This window comes from Oncorhynchus gorbuscha, linkage group LG06 (assembly GCF_021184085.1).
Source record: "Oncorhynchus gorbuscha isolate QuinsamMale2020 ecotype Even-year linkage group LG06, OgorEven_v1.0, whole genome shotgun sequence".
Lineage (NCBI taxonomy): Eukaryota > Metazoa > Chordata > Actinopteri > Salmoniformes > Salmonidae > Oncorhynchus > Oncorhynchus gorbuscha.
The window spans coordinates 77,756,285-77,770,463 of record NC_060178.1 but is presented as its reverse complement, the minus strand read 5'-3'; the positions used below and the strand labels follow the sequence as shown (position 1 = coordinate 77,770,463).

At 44.0% G+C, this 14,179-nt stretch overlaps 1 protein-coding gene across 1 annotated transcript in view; it reads right to left on the bottom strand.

Moving 5' to 3' along the window:
- The window catches only part of LOC124038360 (leucine-rich melanocyte differentiation-associated protein-like), a 446,453-nt gene that overhangs the window by 35,741 nt on the left and 396,533 nt on the right, over positions 1-14,179 (bottom strand). Inside the window, exon 6 of the mRNA XM_046354146.1 lies at positions 6,471-6,555. Coding sequence (XP_046210102.1) covers positions 6,471-6,555 — 85 coding nt within the window. The remainder of the gene's footprint in view (positions 1-6,470; positions 6,556-14,179) is intronic.

Below are 14,179 nucleotides of genomic sequence, written 5' to 3'. Positions count from 1 at the left end.
AGGCGGACTGAGGCGGGGGGCATAAAGAGGAGGTGAAGCTTGAAGATGAGGGCAGTGTTATCTAAGGCTGCAGCGCTCGCGTCATAAACATAACAAACGGTGACTGTCACCACACCACGGCCCAGATCTAAGAGGGAGGGAGAAATATCTCACATGTCAGATCCCCTCACCTTTTAATGGACTGTTCCCTGGCCGGCCTGATGTTGACAAAGCACAGGGTCTCTCCGCTTGTGTCCCAAATGGCACCCTAGTCCCTATGGGCCCTGGTCAAACGTAGTGCACTATAAAAGGAATATAGGGTGCCATTCGGGACTGTCTCTGTCCCTCTTCCTACATCACATGGAAAGCTGCTGGTCAGCCACTGTGAAATAGATCTGTCCTTGGCACTGGACGGGAGGAGGGTTGTGTGTGAGTACGTGTGTGTGTGTGTGTGTGTGTGTGCATGTGCGGTGTGTGCGACCCCATGTGTGTGAGGTGCTCAATGTTGACCTCTTGAGCTGGCTGCCATGGCGTCGGGCGCATCACAGCGGCAGTGTTTTGCATGGCGGAGACAAAGAGCATGATGAATGTCTCATGTTTAAACCTGCTGCCCTGCTGTGTGGTCCGGTAAAATGGCCTCAGGGCCACTCACACAACATCGCTACAGACACAAAGAACCGGTCACCTTTTCTTTCTACTACAAGCCTGGCCAGCACAGTGACTTACTGCAGCTAGGAGAGATACAAGCAACACAGAGGAATGTACCAGTGCATTTAGTTAAGAATATAATACAATTCAACACGATAGAATAAATCATAATTTACAGTGAGAAAGATGCATATAAAATGTTTGCATTTGATATTAATGCAACTGTGTAACAAATGCTTCTCATTAATATATTATAATACATATATTTTCTGCTAAAACTGGGGCAATTTTAGAAACACATGAGTCTATGATAATGAGAAAAAGACGTGTTTGATCTATACTGTACAGAGGTATGTAATGTAAAGAATGTCATCTCTTTCACACATTATTAGATCAGAATAAGGCCTAAACAATGACTAGCATAAACATATCATCATTGATGGTTCACATATACACACCCTCACATCAGAATCAAAATCAGAACCAAAACCTAGATACATTTCAGGATCCCTCAACTACTCAAAGACATGAGCTGAGGGAAAACTGACCACTATTATGATCCCAGATGAATCCGAAGTCCATTATTCTCTCACTACAGTTCATCAATAAGAAGAAAAACATGCTATGTTCAGCTATCTTAATCTCTGATATGTCTGATGGGGGATGTGAGATCATCTTGACCTTTGTTTATTGTGTATATATAATATACCAGATAAAAGTTTGGACACACCTACTCATTCCAGGTTTTTTATTTTGTATTTTTTACTATTATCTACATTGTAGAACACTAGTGAAGACATTAAAACTATTAAAAAACACAAATGGATGTAGTAACCAAAAAAAGTGTTAAACAAATCCAAATCTATTTTATATTTAAGATTCTTCAAAGTAGCCACCCTTTGCCTTGATGACAGCTTTGCACACTCTTGGCATTCAGTCAACAAGCCTCATGAGGTAGTCACCTGGAATGCATTTCTATTAACAGGTGTGCCTTGTTAAAAATTAATTTGTGGAAATGATTTCATTCTTAATCTGTTTGAGCCAATCAGTTGTGTTGTGACAAGGTAGGGGGGGTATAAAGAAGATAACCCTATTTGGTAAAAGACCAAGTTCATATTATGGCAAGAACAGCTAAAATAAGCAAAGACAAATGACAGTCCATCATTACTTTAAGACACGAAGGTCAGTCAATCTGGAACATTTTGAAAACTTTGAAAGTTTCTTCAAGTGCAGTCGCAAAAACCATCAAGTGCTATTGATTAAACTGGTTTTCATGAGGACCGCCACAGGAAAAGAAGACCCAGAGTTACCTCTGCTGCAGAGGAGAAGTTAATTAGAGTTACCAGCATCAGACATTTCAGCCCAAATAAATGCTTCACAGAGTTCAAGTAATAGACACATCTCAACATCAACTGTTCATCAAATTGTCGAATTTATGCAAAGAAACTACTGCTAATGGACACCAATAATAAGAGACTTGCTTGGGCCAAGAAACATGAGCAAGCAATGGACATTAGACCGGTGGAAATCTGTCCTTTTGTCTGAAAATGTGACATTTTTGATTCCAACCACCGTGTCTTTGTGGGATGCAGAGTTAGTGAACGGATGATCTCTGCATGTGTGGTTCCCACCGTGAAGCATGGAGGAGGAGGTGTGGGGGTGCTTTGTTGGTGATATGGTCTGTGATGTATTTAGAATTCAAGGCAAGCTTAACTAGCATGGCTACCACAGCATTCTGCAGAGATAAACCATTCCATCTGGTTTGTGCTTCGTGGGACTATAATTTGTTTTTCAACAGAACAATGACCCAACACACCTCCAGGCTGTGCAATGGCTATTTGACCAAGAAGGAGAGTGATGGAGTGCTGCATCAGATGACCTGGTCTCCACAATCACCCAACCTCAACATAATTGAGATGGTTTGATTTGATTTGTTTAACACATTTTTGGTTACTACATTATTCCATATGTGTTATTTCATAATTTTGATGTTATTCTACAATGTAGAAAATAGTAACAATAAAGAAAACCCTTAAATGAGTGTATATATATATATATATATATATATATATATATATATATATATATATATATATATATATATATATATATATATATATATATATATATACCCACATTGTATATCATTTACATTACATTTAAGTCATTTAGCAGACGCTCTTATCCAGAGCGACTTACAAATTGGTGCATTCACCTTATGACATCCAGTGGGACAGTCACTTAACAATAGTGCATCTAAAACTTAGGGGGTGGGGTGAGAGGGATTACTTAACCTATCCTAGGTATAAAAAGGTGTCTGAAGGTGGTGATTGAGTGAGGGAGTTTGTTCCACCATTGGGGGCCAGGGCAGCGAACAGTTTTGACTGGGCTGAGCGGGAGGTACTTCCTCAGTGGTAGGGAGGCGAGCAGGCCAAGGTGGATGAACGCAGTGCCCTTGTTTGGGTGTAATCAGAGCCTTTGTGGTTCCCCTCACAGCTCCGTAGGCAAGCACCATGGTCTTGTAGCGGATCTCAACTGGAAGCCAGTCTGAGAGAACTTGGGAAGGTTGAACACCAGACGGGCTGCGGCGTTCTGGATGAGTTGAAGGGGTTTAATGGCACAGGCAGGGAGCCCAGCCAACAGCAGTTGCAGTAATCCAGACGGGAGATGACAAGTGCCTGGGGACCTCACTTCCTGTGTGAGGCAGGGGCCGGATGTTGTAGAGCATGAACCTACAGGAACGGGCCACACCTTGATGTTAGTTGAGAACGACAGGGTGTTGTCCAGGATCACACAAGGTTCTTTCTGGGAGGAGGACACAGTAGTTGTCAACCGTGTGAGATCATGGAACGGGCAGTCCTTCCCGGGAGGAAGAGCAGCTCCGTCTTGCCGAGGTTCAGCTTGAGGTGGTGATCCGTCATCCACACTGATATGTCTGCCAGACATGCAGAGATGCGATTCGCCACCTGGTCATCAGAAGGGGGAAAGGAGAAGATTAATTGTGTGTCGTCTGCATAGCAATGATAAGAGAGACCATGTGAGGTTATGACAGAGCCAAGTGACTTGGTGTATAGCGAGAATAGGAGAGGGCCAAGAACAGAGCCCTGGGGGACACCAAGAGCGCGTGGTGGGAGACAGATTCTCGCCACGCCACCTGGTAGAAGTCAGAGCAAAGGAGATGCCCAACTCGGAGAGGGTGGAGAGGAGGATCTGATGGTTCAGTATCGAAGGCAGCCGATAGATCTAGAAGGATGAGAGCAGAGGAGAGAGAGCTTTAGCAGTGCGGAGCGCCTCCGTGATACAGAGGAGAGCAGTCTCAGTTGAATGACTAGTCTTGAAACCTGACTGATTTGGATCAAGAAGGTCATTCAGAGAGAGATAGCGGGAGAGCTGGCCAAGGACGCGTTCAAGAGTTTTGGAGAGAAAAGAAAGAAGGGATACTGGTCTGTAATTGTTGACATCGGAGGGATCGAGTGTAGGTTTTTTCAGAAGGGGTGCAACTAGCCAACGGTCAGGGATGAGTTTGAGCGAGGTGAGGTAAGGGAGAAGGTCTCCGGAAATGGTCTGGAGAAGAGAGGAGGGGATAGGGTCAAGCGGGCAGGTTGATGGCCGGCCGTCACAAGGCGAGATTTCAAGAGCATAGGGTAGGGCAGTGTGAGCAGCAGCGGTGTTTCGGATGTCGTCGACCTTCTTTTCAAAATGGTTACGAAGTCATCTGCAGAGAGGGAGGAGGGGGGAGGGGGCGGAGGATTCAGGAGGGAGGAGAAGGTGGCAAAGAGCTTCCTAGGGTTAGAGGCAGAAGCTTGGAATTTAGCGTGGTAGAAAGTGGCTTTAGCAGCAGAGACAGAGGAGGAAAATGTAGAGAGGAGGGAGTGAAAGGATGCCAGGTCCGCAGGGAGGTTTTCCTCCATTTCCGCTCGGCTGCCCGGAGCCCTGTTCTGTGACTGAGTCATCGAGCCACGGAGCGGGAGGGGAGGACCGACCTGGAGGATAGGGGACATAGAGAGTCAAGGGATGCAGAGAGGGAGGAGAGGAGGGTTGAGGAGGCAGAATCAGGAGATAGGTGGGAGAAGGTTTGAGCGGAGGGAAGAGATGATAGGATGGAAGAGGAGAGAGGCGGGGGAGAGAGAGCGAAGGTTGGGACGGCGCGATACCATCCGAGTAGGGGCAGTGTGGGAGGTGTTGGATGAGAGCGAGAGGGAAAAGGATACAAGGCAGTGGTCGGAGACTTGGAGGGAGTTGCAATGAGGTTAGTGGAAGAACAGCATCTAGTAAAGATGAGGTCGAGCGTATTGCCTGCCTTGTGAGTAGGGGGGAAGGTGAGAGGGTGAGGTCAAAAGAGGAGAGGAGTGGAAAGAAGGAGGCAGAGAGGAAAGAGTCAAAGGTAGACGTGGGGAGGTTAAAGTCGCCCAGAACTGTGAGAGGTGAGCCGTCCTCAGGAAAGGAGCTTATCAAGGCATCAAGCTCATTGATGAACTCCGAGGAACCTGGAGGGCGATAAATGATAAGGATGTTAACTTGAAACTGACTGTGACAGCATGGAATTCAAAGGAGGCGATAGACAGATGGGTAAGGGGAGAAAGAGAGAATGACCACTTGGGAGAGATGAGGATCCCGGTGCCACCAACCAGACGCTCTCGGGTGTGCGAGAACACGTGGGCGGACGAAGAGAGAGCAGTAGGAGTAGCAGTGTTGTCTGTGGTGATCCATGTTTCCGTCAGGGCCAAGAAGTCGAGGGACTGGAGGGAGGCATGGGCTGAGATGAACTCTGCCTTGTTGACCGCAGATTGGCAGTTCCAGAGGCTACCGGAGACCTGGAACTCCACGTGGGTCGTGCGCGCTGGGACCACCAGAGCCCGCGGCCACGCGGTGAGGAGCGTTTGTATGGTCTGCAGAGAGGAGAGAACAGGGATAAACGACACATAGTTGACAGGCTACAGAAGAGGCTACGCTAATGCAAAGGAGATTGGAATGACTACACTCGAACACTACGTAGCAAGAATCTTATTGACCAAAATGATTAAAATGATACAGTACTGCTGAAGTAGGCCAGCTGGCAGTGGGTGTTGTTGACACTACACTAATCAGTCGTTCCGTTGAGTGTAATAGTTTCTGCAGTGATGCTATTCGGGGGCTAGCAGGTAGCTAGCAGTGTTGTTTACGTTACGTTGCGTTAAAAGAACGACAACACTAGAACCTAGAAAATCGCTCTAGACTACACAATTATCTTTGATACAAAGACGGCTATGTAGCTAGCTAAGTAGCTACTACGATCAAACAAACAAACCAACTGTAATGAAAATGAAGGAAAATGGATACAACCTGTGAATGAGTTGAGTTCATACAGAAGACACTATGTTGGCCACAGCAGAGTCACCTCGTTATCCCTAGCTGGCTAGCTAACCCGGTAAATTAAGATAATCACTCTAAGACACACTCTAAACCTAAACAACACAATTATCTTGTCTGACTGATACGAAGACAGCAAAGACAGCTATGTGCTAGCTGACACTAAACTAATCAAGTCGTTCAGTTGAGTGTAACAGTTTCTCCAGTGCAGCTAATCAGTGGACGTTAGCTAGCTGGCTAGTGAAGACTACGTTAGGACGGCGAAATACGATAATTACGCAATTATCTTTTGATACAAAGACGGCTATGTAGCTAGCTGAGAAGAAATTGCTAAGATAAGACAAATCAAACCGTTGTGATATAATGAAATATAATGAAAAAAGTTATACTACCCACACGTGCAGATGCGACCTGCGGAACCAGAATATGCCCCCTGTAATAAATCTGATGTGAGTGAGGACTAGAGAGGGCTCATAAGGAAGTGTAATCTTTACCTTTGTGGTTCTTGCCGTCTCTAGAGCCTCTGGGTAGAGGGGTGTAGGGCATAAAGGAACACTCAGACCTGGGGTCACCTGGGGCCTGGGGAAACGAAACACACACACACACACTTTACTATTTAGCGTGTAAAAGAAAAAACATGTCCTCAGCTATCAAACAAATTCATTGATAGAGAAAGAGATGCAGAGAGTGAGAGAGAGAAAGGAGAGAGAAAAAGGGAGAGATGCAGAAGTAGAGAAGGGTTGAGCGATTTCATTGCCGTGACTGATTGTCCGAGTGCCATAAATTCTATTGAAGCGAGACAGGAAATGTTGGAGCTCCATTCCTGTTTTATCGCAGATGGAGGGAAGGAGCGCTGGGCCAGGGCAGGTTTCATTACTTTCTTATGGAGAGGTAGGCGCTATGACCCTGGCTTTGATGGTTTGTCCCCCTCCTGGCCTGTTAGAGGGGGTCTATATGGGGGAAGGCCTCATGACTACTGAGCCATAACCTGCTGTAGGGGTCAAACCAAGGGCAGACACCACACACTATGAACCACAGCCCCTCTAACCCTAGCCCTAACTAACACACTACTACTGCTGTCTGACTACACACCAACAGGTGGCATGACACCACACACTATGAACCACAGCCCCTCTAACCCTAGCCCTAACTAACACACTACTACTGCTGTCTGACTACACACCAACAGGTGGCATGACATCACACACTATGAACCACAGCCCCTCTATCCCTAGCCCTAACTAACACACTACTACTGCTGTCTGACTACACACCAACAGGTGGCATGACATCACACACTATGAACCACAGCCCCTCTATCCCTAGCCCTAACTAACACACTACTACTGCTGTCTGACTACACACCAACAGGTGGCATGACATCACACACTATGAACCACAGCCCCTCTATCCCTAGCCCTAACTAACACACTACTACTGCTGTCTGACTACACACCAACAGGTGGCATGACATCACACACTATGAACCACAGCCCCTCTAACCCTAGCCCTAACTAACACACTACTACTGCTGTCTGACTACACACCAACAGGTGGCATGACATCACACACTATGAACCACAGCCCCTCTATCCCTAGCCCTAACTAACACACTACTACTGCTGTCTGACTACACACCAACAGGTGGCATGACATCACACACTATGAACCACAGCCCCTCTAACCCTAGCCCTAACTAACACACTACTACTGCTGTCTGACTACACACCAACAGGTGGCATGACATCACACACTATGAACCACAGCCCCTCTATCCCTAGCCCTAACTAACACACTACTACTGCTGTCTGACTACACACCAACAGGTGGCATGACATCACACACTATGAACCACAGCCCCTCTATCCCTAGCCCTAACTAACACACTACTACTGCTGTCTGACTACACACCAACAGGTGGCATGACACCACCACTCTGACTCTCCAACGTTCTCTGCTACTGGCTTTCAGCTTTCAGACTTACATCCACTGTTTCTTGAGTTCTCAGCTCTTTTACACTAGGTGTGTTCTGGGAAAGACTGTGTAACTCAGTGTGATGTAGGTCTATGTGGTGATCAGGGTTGGGGAGTAACGGATTACACACAAAAAAGGTAAATGTATTCCGTTACGTTACCAGCAAAAATATGGTAATCAGATTACAGACGGTTTTGAAAAACTAGATAATTACTTTGAGGATTACGTTTAAATTCAGAAAGGATTTTTGCTTTTAAACCAAAACAGAGTTGGGCGGCTCTGTTTTAAACAGCGGCATATTATCAAGATATCAAAGTGTCACCAACAAACAATAGGCCTATAGCAAATGCAGCATATGGCATTCATTTTTCACATGTAAATAGCACTTTTCAAAGCATGCCATTCCATGAGCGCAGCATTTATTTTTCAAATTGAATCAATGAGCCCAATCAGTCCTCCATTACAACAAAATCATAAACAACAGAGTAGGGCTGGCTAATAAGTTCGTAGTTTTGGGTTCCTGCTCAGGTAAAACATTATGGCTAATCTATACTTCCATATTTCCAAGTCCTATTCTTGAAGATCAAGGCGTATAACATTTATTGGAATGACTGGAATTCTGAAAGACTTTGGTTTTTAATGTAAAGATATAATTTAATTGTGTTATTATACGTAGTAGAAAGCGATGGCCTATATAACCAACCCATAAAGTAAAATATAACATCCATATATGGCCAGCTACGTAAACTTTAACATTGATTTATCCTGCAAGTGATGTCGTTCAATTGGTAACATACATTTTTGTCTTCTTCTAATGCCTCTTAAGGGGAAAGTGATCTAGAAGTAACTGAATGTAATCAGATTACATTACTGAGTTTGGGTAATCCAAAAATACTCATTACAAATTTGAACAGGTAAATAGGAACTGTAACGGATTGCATTTACAAAGTAACCTACCCAACCCTGTGGTGACAGTCTACATTTCCCAACTGTACCTACTGAAAATACATTGGTTGGTTGCACGTTCAATTTACTCCCAAGAACAGAACGGCCACCAGCAAGGCCCAGAGTTTAGACAATACAAACTATACTGATATTAAGAGTGAGTGTGTTTGAACAGGTCAAAAGTGTTTATTTGTTTTTCTTCTTTTGGTGCGAAAGACCTAAACATCCTGTTTTATTTGTCTTCTGTTCCCTGGATTTTTAGCTGTTTCAACAGGCAGTTTATCTTGACATGTTGCTATCTGATGCCTTTGCAGAAATACCCTCTTTCCTCTCCTGCAGGAAGGAATTCACTGGGCTTTTAATCATAGCAAAACAACAAAGTGACAAATACATATTAGAGATGGTTTAGTGCTGCTATTTCTCCCCTTGTGTGGTTGTTTCACTAGTCTACAGCCCCCACGCACAACCTTGAGAAACAAGAGAGGTGGACAACGCTAAATGAAAACATATTCTTCAATGGCGGTGTAAATTGAAAATGATCCCATAATGTGCTTTCAGATAGGATCTCTGAAGGACATTACAGTACATAGGCTGGTTTGGGCTGGTGAGCACATGCTTTATATATTACTAGAAGAAGACTTCCAGACAAAATGATATCAACGAGTTCTGGGTGCAATAACTTACTGGTAGATGAGCGAATTAGAATGACAATATCACTAAATATCCTGTCCACATAATACTTCAAACTTCACTTCGAGGTCAGTTTTTTGAGTGTTATAGCTATTTAAGGTAGTATTCTATTTTTTACAGTACTATATCTTACAACCAGTGATGTAGTGAGTAAACACTGGTCACCGTCCGCCGCGAGTAAAGTAAGTCCTTATATTATCAATCATTTTTTCCAAAATAGGTAGGTAAACACTCTATTTAAGGTGGTATTCTACTGTACCATATCTAACAACTATTTCAGGTAGTATTCTACTGTACCATATCTAACAACTATTTCAGGTAGTATTCTACTGTACCATATCTAACAACTATTTCAGGTAGTATTCTACTGTACCATATCTAACAACTATTTCAGGTAGTATTCTACTGTACCATATCTAACAACTATTTCAGGTAGTATTCTACTGTACCATATCTAACAACTATTTCAGGTAGTATTCTACTGTACCATATCTAACAACTATTTCAGGTAGTATTCTACTGTACCATATCTAACAACTATTTCAGGTAGTATTCTACTGTACCATATCTAACAACTATTTCAGGTAGTATTCTACTGTACCATATCTAACAACTATTTCAGGTAGTATTCTACTGTACCATATCTAACAACTATTTCAGGTAGTATTCTACTGTACCATATCTAACAACTATTTCAGGTAGTATTCTACTGTACCATATCTAACAACTATTTCAGGTAGTATTCTACTGTACCATATCTAACAACTATTTCAGGTAGTATTCTACTGTACCATATCTAACAACTATTTCAGGTAGTATTCTACTGTACCATATCTAACAACTATTTCAGGTAGTATTCTACTGTACCATATCTAACAACTATTTCAGGTAGTATTCTACTGTACTATATCTAACAACTATTTCAGGTAGTATTCTACTGTACCATATCTAACAACTATTTCAGGTGGTATTCTACTGTACCATATCTAACAACTATTTCAGGTAGTATTCTACTGTACCATATCTAACAACTATTTCAGGTAGTATTCTACTGTACCATATCTAACAACTATTTCAGGTAGTATTTAAACAGTACTGGAGGTCTGCCTTTCCTCTTCAATGTGTCAGCAGTATCCTAACATCCCCCAGTCATTGGGCTCTGACTACATAATAGGTCTGTGTCTTAGACATAGAATTACAACCAATAGAACAATGAACCATTGATTTGAATAGGAGTGAATGTGAATGTCTGTTCTACCCAGTTATGATTCTATGGCCTGAGAGGCAGCCCATTGAGCCCCAGAGCGACCTGGCTGTCTGGTTTATTTCCTGTCCTGCCTGAGAGATCACAGACTCTGGCCCTCCCCTGTTCCTCCCCTGGCCCCACAAAGACCCTCCTAATCCTGCTGCTTGTCCACAATTAATCTTCCCACCAGCCACGTTATTACCAGCACCACCCACAGACTGCGAGGGGTGGTGGGGGGTGATTGGATTGGAAGCAATGTTCTGGGGTCGCTCCTCCTTACGGGTCGGCAGGGACGTCAATCAGTCGCTGCCCCCCCAAAATAGCCCGCTGTCAACATCAGAGTGTTGCCTTGATCCCCTCCTACCATGCCACGTCAACTGATCAAACACCCCCATCTTCCCCTCCCACCCTATCCACAACACCACCCCACCCGTAGAACATTAATCAGACAGTTCTCCCTCTTACCCACCCTCCCCACTACTCCCCCCGCTTCTCCCCATTCACTTTACTCTATGACCCGTACAGGGGATGAGAAAGCTGCTTGGCCTCTGATGATGGGAGTCCCTATGGAACCAACTTCAGGGAGGACTAGATCTGAAACACAGCTGTTATCAGGGCCCTCTCTCTCTATTCATCTATGTCCTATATCTCTTCCTTGTTACCACTTTCTCTCCCTCTCTCATTTTCTGTGCTTCTTTACCCCCCATTCTCTAGCTCTCTAGCCTTCTCTCCTTCCCCCTCTCCCTCCCTCTGTCTTTAAAAGGGCTGGCCGACCAGGCCAGTCTTTGATCACAAGCCTTAAGATTTTACACAAACATAATCAAAAGCCAAGGGTTGGCTCATACTGTAGGCCCACTGGACTCATTCATTTAGTAGGGTCACTGCTCAGTGCTCACAGATGCTTAAGACATTTACCCTGACGACCAGACCACAGTCTTCATTGTTTAAAATAGAAACGAATGGCAGCCGTTTAAAATGACATCTATCTATTACATGTTTTTGAATGTGTTTTGACTCATGTCGGTAAGTCATAACTGTGTATGTGAATACCAATAGTCCCTGTTAGCTACGTTGAGAGTAGGTCTTCATCGGCCCATGGCAAACTGGAATAATAAAATGCTGCATATTCAGATCATAAATGAGCTTCAAAGAAATGAGAAACTGATGGATTGAAGAGGGCCTGAGATCACATCAATAACCGCTAAAAGCAAACATACTTAATGTTCAAAACATACTCTGAGAGGCGGACTGTGGACTACAAGTAATTATAGCCGCCCCCCCTTCTCCCTCTTTCTCTCTCTCTCTCTCTCTCTCTCTCTCTCTCTCTCTCTCTCTCTCTCTCTCTCTCTCTCTCTCTCTCTCTCTCTCTCTCTCTCTCTCTCTCTCTCTCTCTCTCTCTCTCTCTCTCTCTCTCTCTCTCTCTCTCTCTCTCTCTCTCGTTGTTCCTGCATTGAGCAGATGGGGGTGCTGCAGTGTCATCTATTTAAGAGCGTCCCTTCTCTCTCTCCCTCCCTCTCTGTGCTGGCCGGAGTAGTATGCTCATCAAGCTAAGTATTGTTTTAATTTGCCGGGCCAGAGGCATATGCTGAGTGTTCACATCATTATAGTCTCTGTGCTGTGTGAGTTATCAACACAGCTTATAATAATACAGGCTCAGGAGAAGGAAAGCAGAATTCACTCTGATAATGGAGAGCGAGGGAGAAAGATAGAGAGAGGAATAAGAGAGGGAAACGAGAGAAAGTGAGGGATGAGAGAGAGAAAGAGAGAGGGGGAGGAGAGAGAAAGAGGGAGTGATAGAGAGAGAGGGGGGAGGTAGGGAGACAGAGGAAGCTCTGTTAAATGTCATAATGAAAGATGACTCCCATACAGGATTATACATCACACCAGTACTGTCTGTCTTCTCTCTTCTGCTGTTTCATACGAATAAATGCTGATAAACCTTGAGGCAATAATGATTATTGCTTCTAACAGATCACCATGAGAGATTACGGGAAGATGAGGGCATGTAGAGTATTTTATGAATATACCCTAGACCCAACATTGTGACACCCCTTGCCTATACCAGTCTCAGCTTCCTTCTGTCCATGGAGATAAAGTATTTCTCAGATAGACAGAGCCAAAATCCTACAGTATATACGGAATACAGTTCAGAGAGTTTGGCTAACTCTGTTCAAGGTTAAGCTATCAGTCCCAAATGTTTCATGGGGATTTTGGTCAAACATAGTGCACTACAAATACTAAAGTGTCCATTGAGACTAAGGCCGATCTCTGGATGGAGTGCCCTGTTGGTAAGGACTCATCCCGCCCCGTCGCTTCCTCCCTCCCTCCCTACTTCTCGCCTCACCTCAACCTCCCTAGTTGAGACTGAGCAGCAATACAATCTAATAAGGGCTACGTCGTACAGGCCCAGCGGTGTAAACACCAGCTCCTTTTTTTTATCTCCCTCTCCATCTGGACAAGCAGACAAAGTGCTAAAAGGAAATAAATAGGTCCTGACAGCCACATCAAAGGGTTCAGCCGACGGCTTACTGCTACTTAGGGCACAGGAATGCTGTTGCTAAGCATCAGACCACAACCTATCAGGGCCCAAGGAGTACACGGAGGGGCCAAGGACTGGGCCTTGCAGAGTAGAGAGGGAGATGGGGATGGGGGGGAGAAAGAAAGAAAGAGGGAGAGAGAGAGATGGGGGAAAAGAGGGAAGAAAAAGAGGAGGGGAAGGAGGGAGGGAAGAGGGAGAATAAACTGACAGTGATGGGAGGCTAGGGACTCTAGGAGGTTTTTGTAGCTTAAAGCAATTGTTAGAAGAAACAAGCTTTCTGTGTTGTTTTCTCTTGACACCATTTCTGCTGTTTGCGCTTGCAAAAGACATGTATAAAAATGTCTTTTGAAATGTTTTCTCTTTGGGTCTATATCAAAAATATTTATTTTGTGTGTGAACGTGGAACTTTTTTTCTCGTCTGTCCTTTAGCTCTTGCACTGCTTTCTTACGGTTTTAAAGATCAGAGGAGACAGAAGTTGTACACTTATTTGAGTCAACAGTTAATGCTGGACTGACACATTTTTCATAGTTCTTTAATGTCATTTTGTGCTTCATACCTCTGATGTTCAGGGTTATGAACATAAAACCACGTAAACATCCTGAAAAAAAAAAGCAGAGATACAAAACAAGTAATAGAAAATGATAGAGAGACATTGACTAACAATAACTTAATGACAGTCACGGTTAACGACGGCAAAAAAATACACAATGTTGTAATTAAGACACAAAGCCATTCTCTTATTCAAAGTTCAACTCCAGTTTAAACATCACGAGTTGCAAAGATGACTACGTACCACTTAGATTATTTT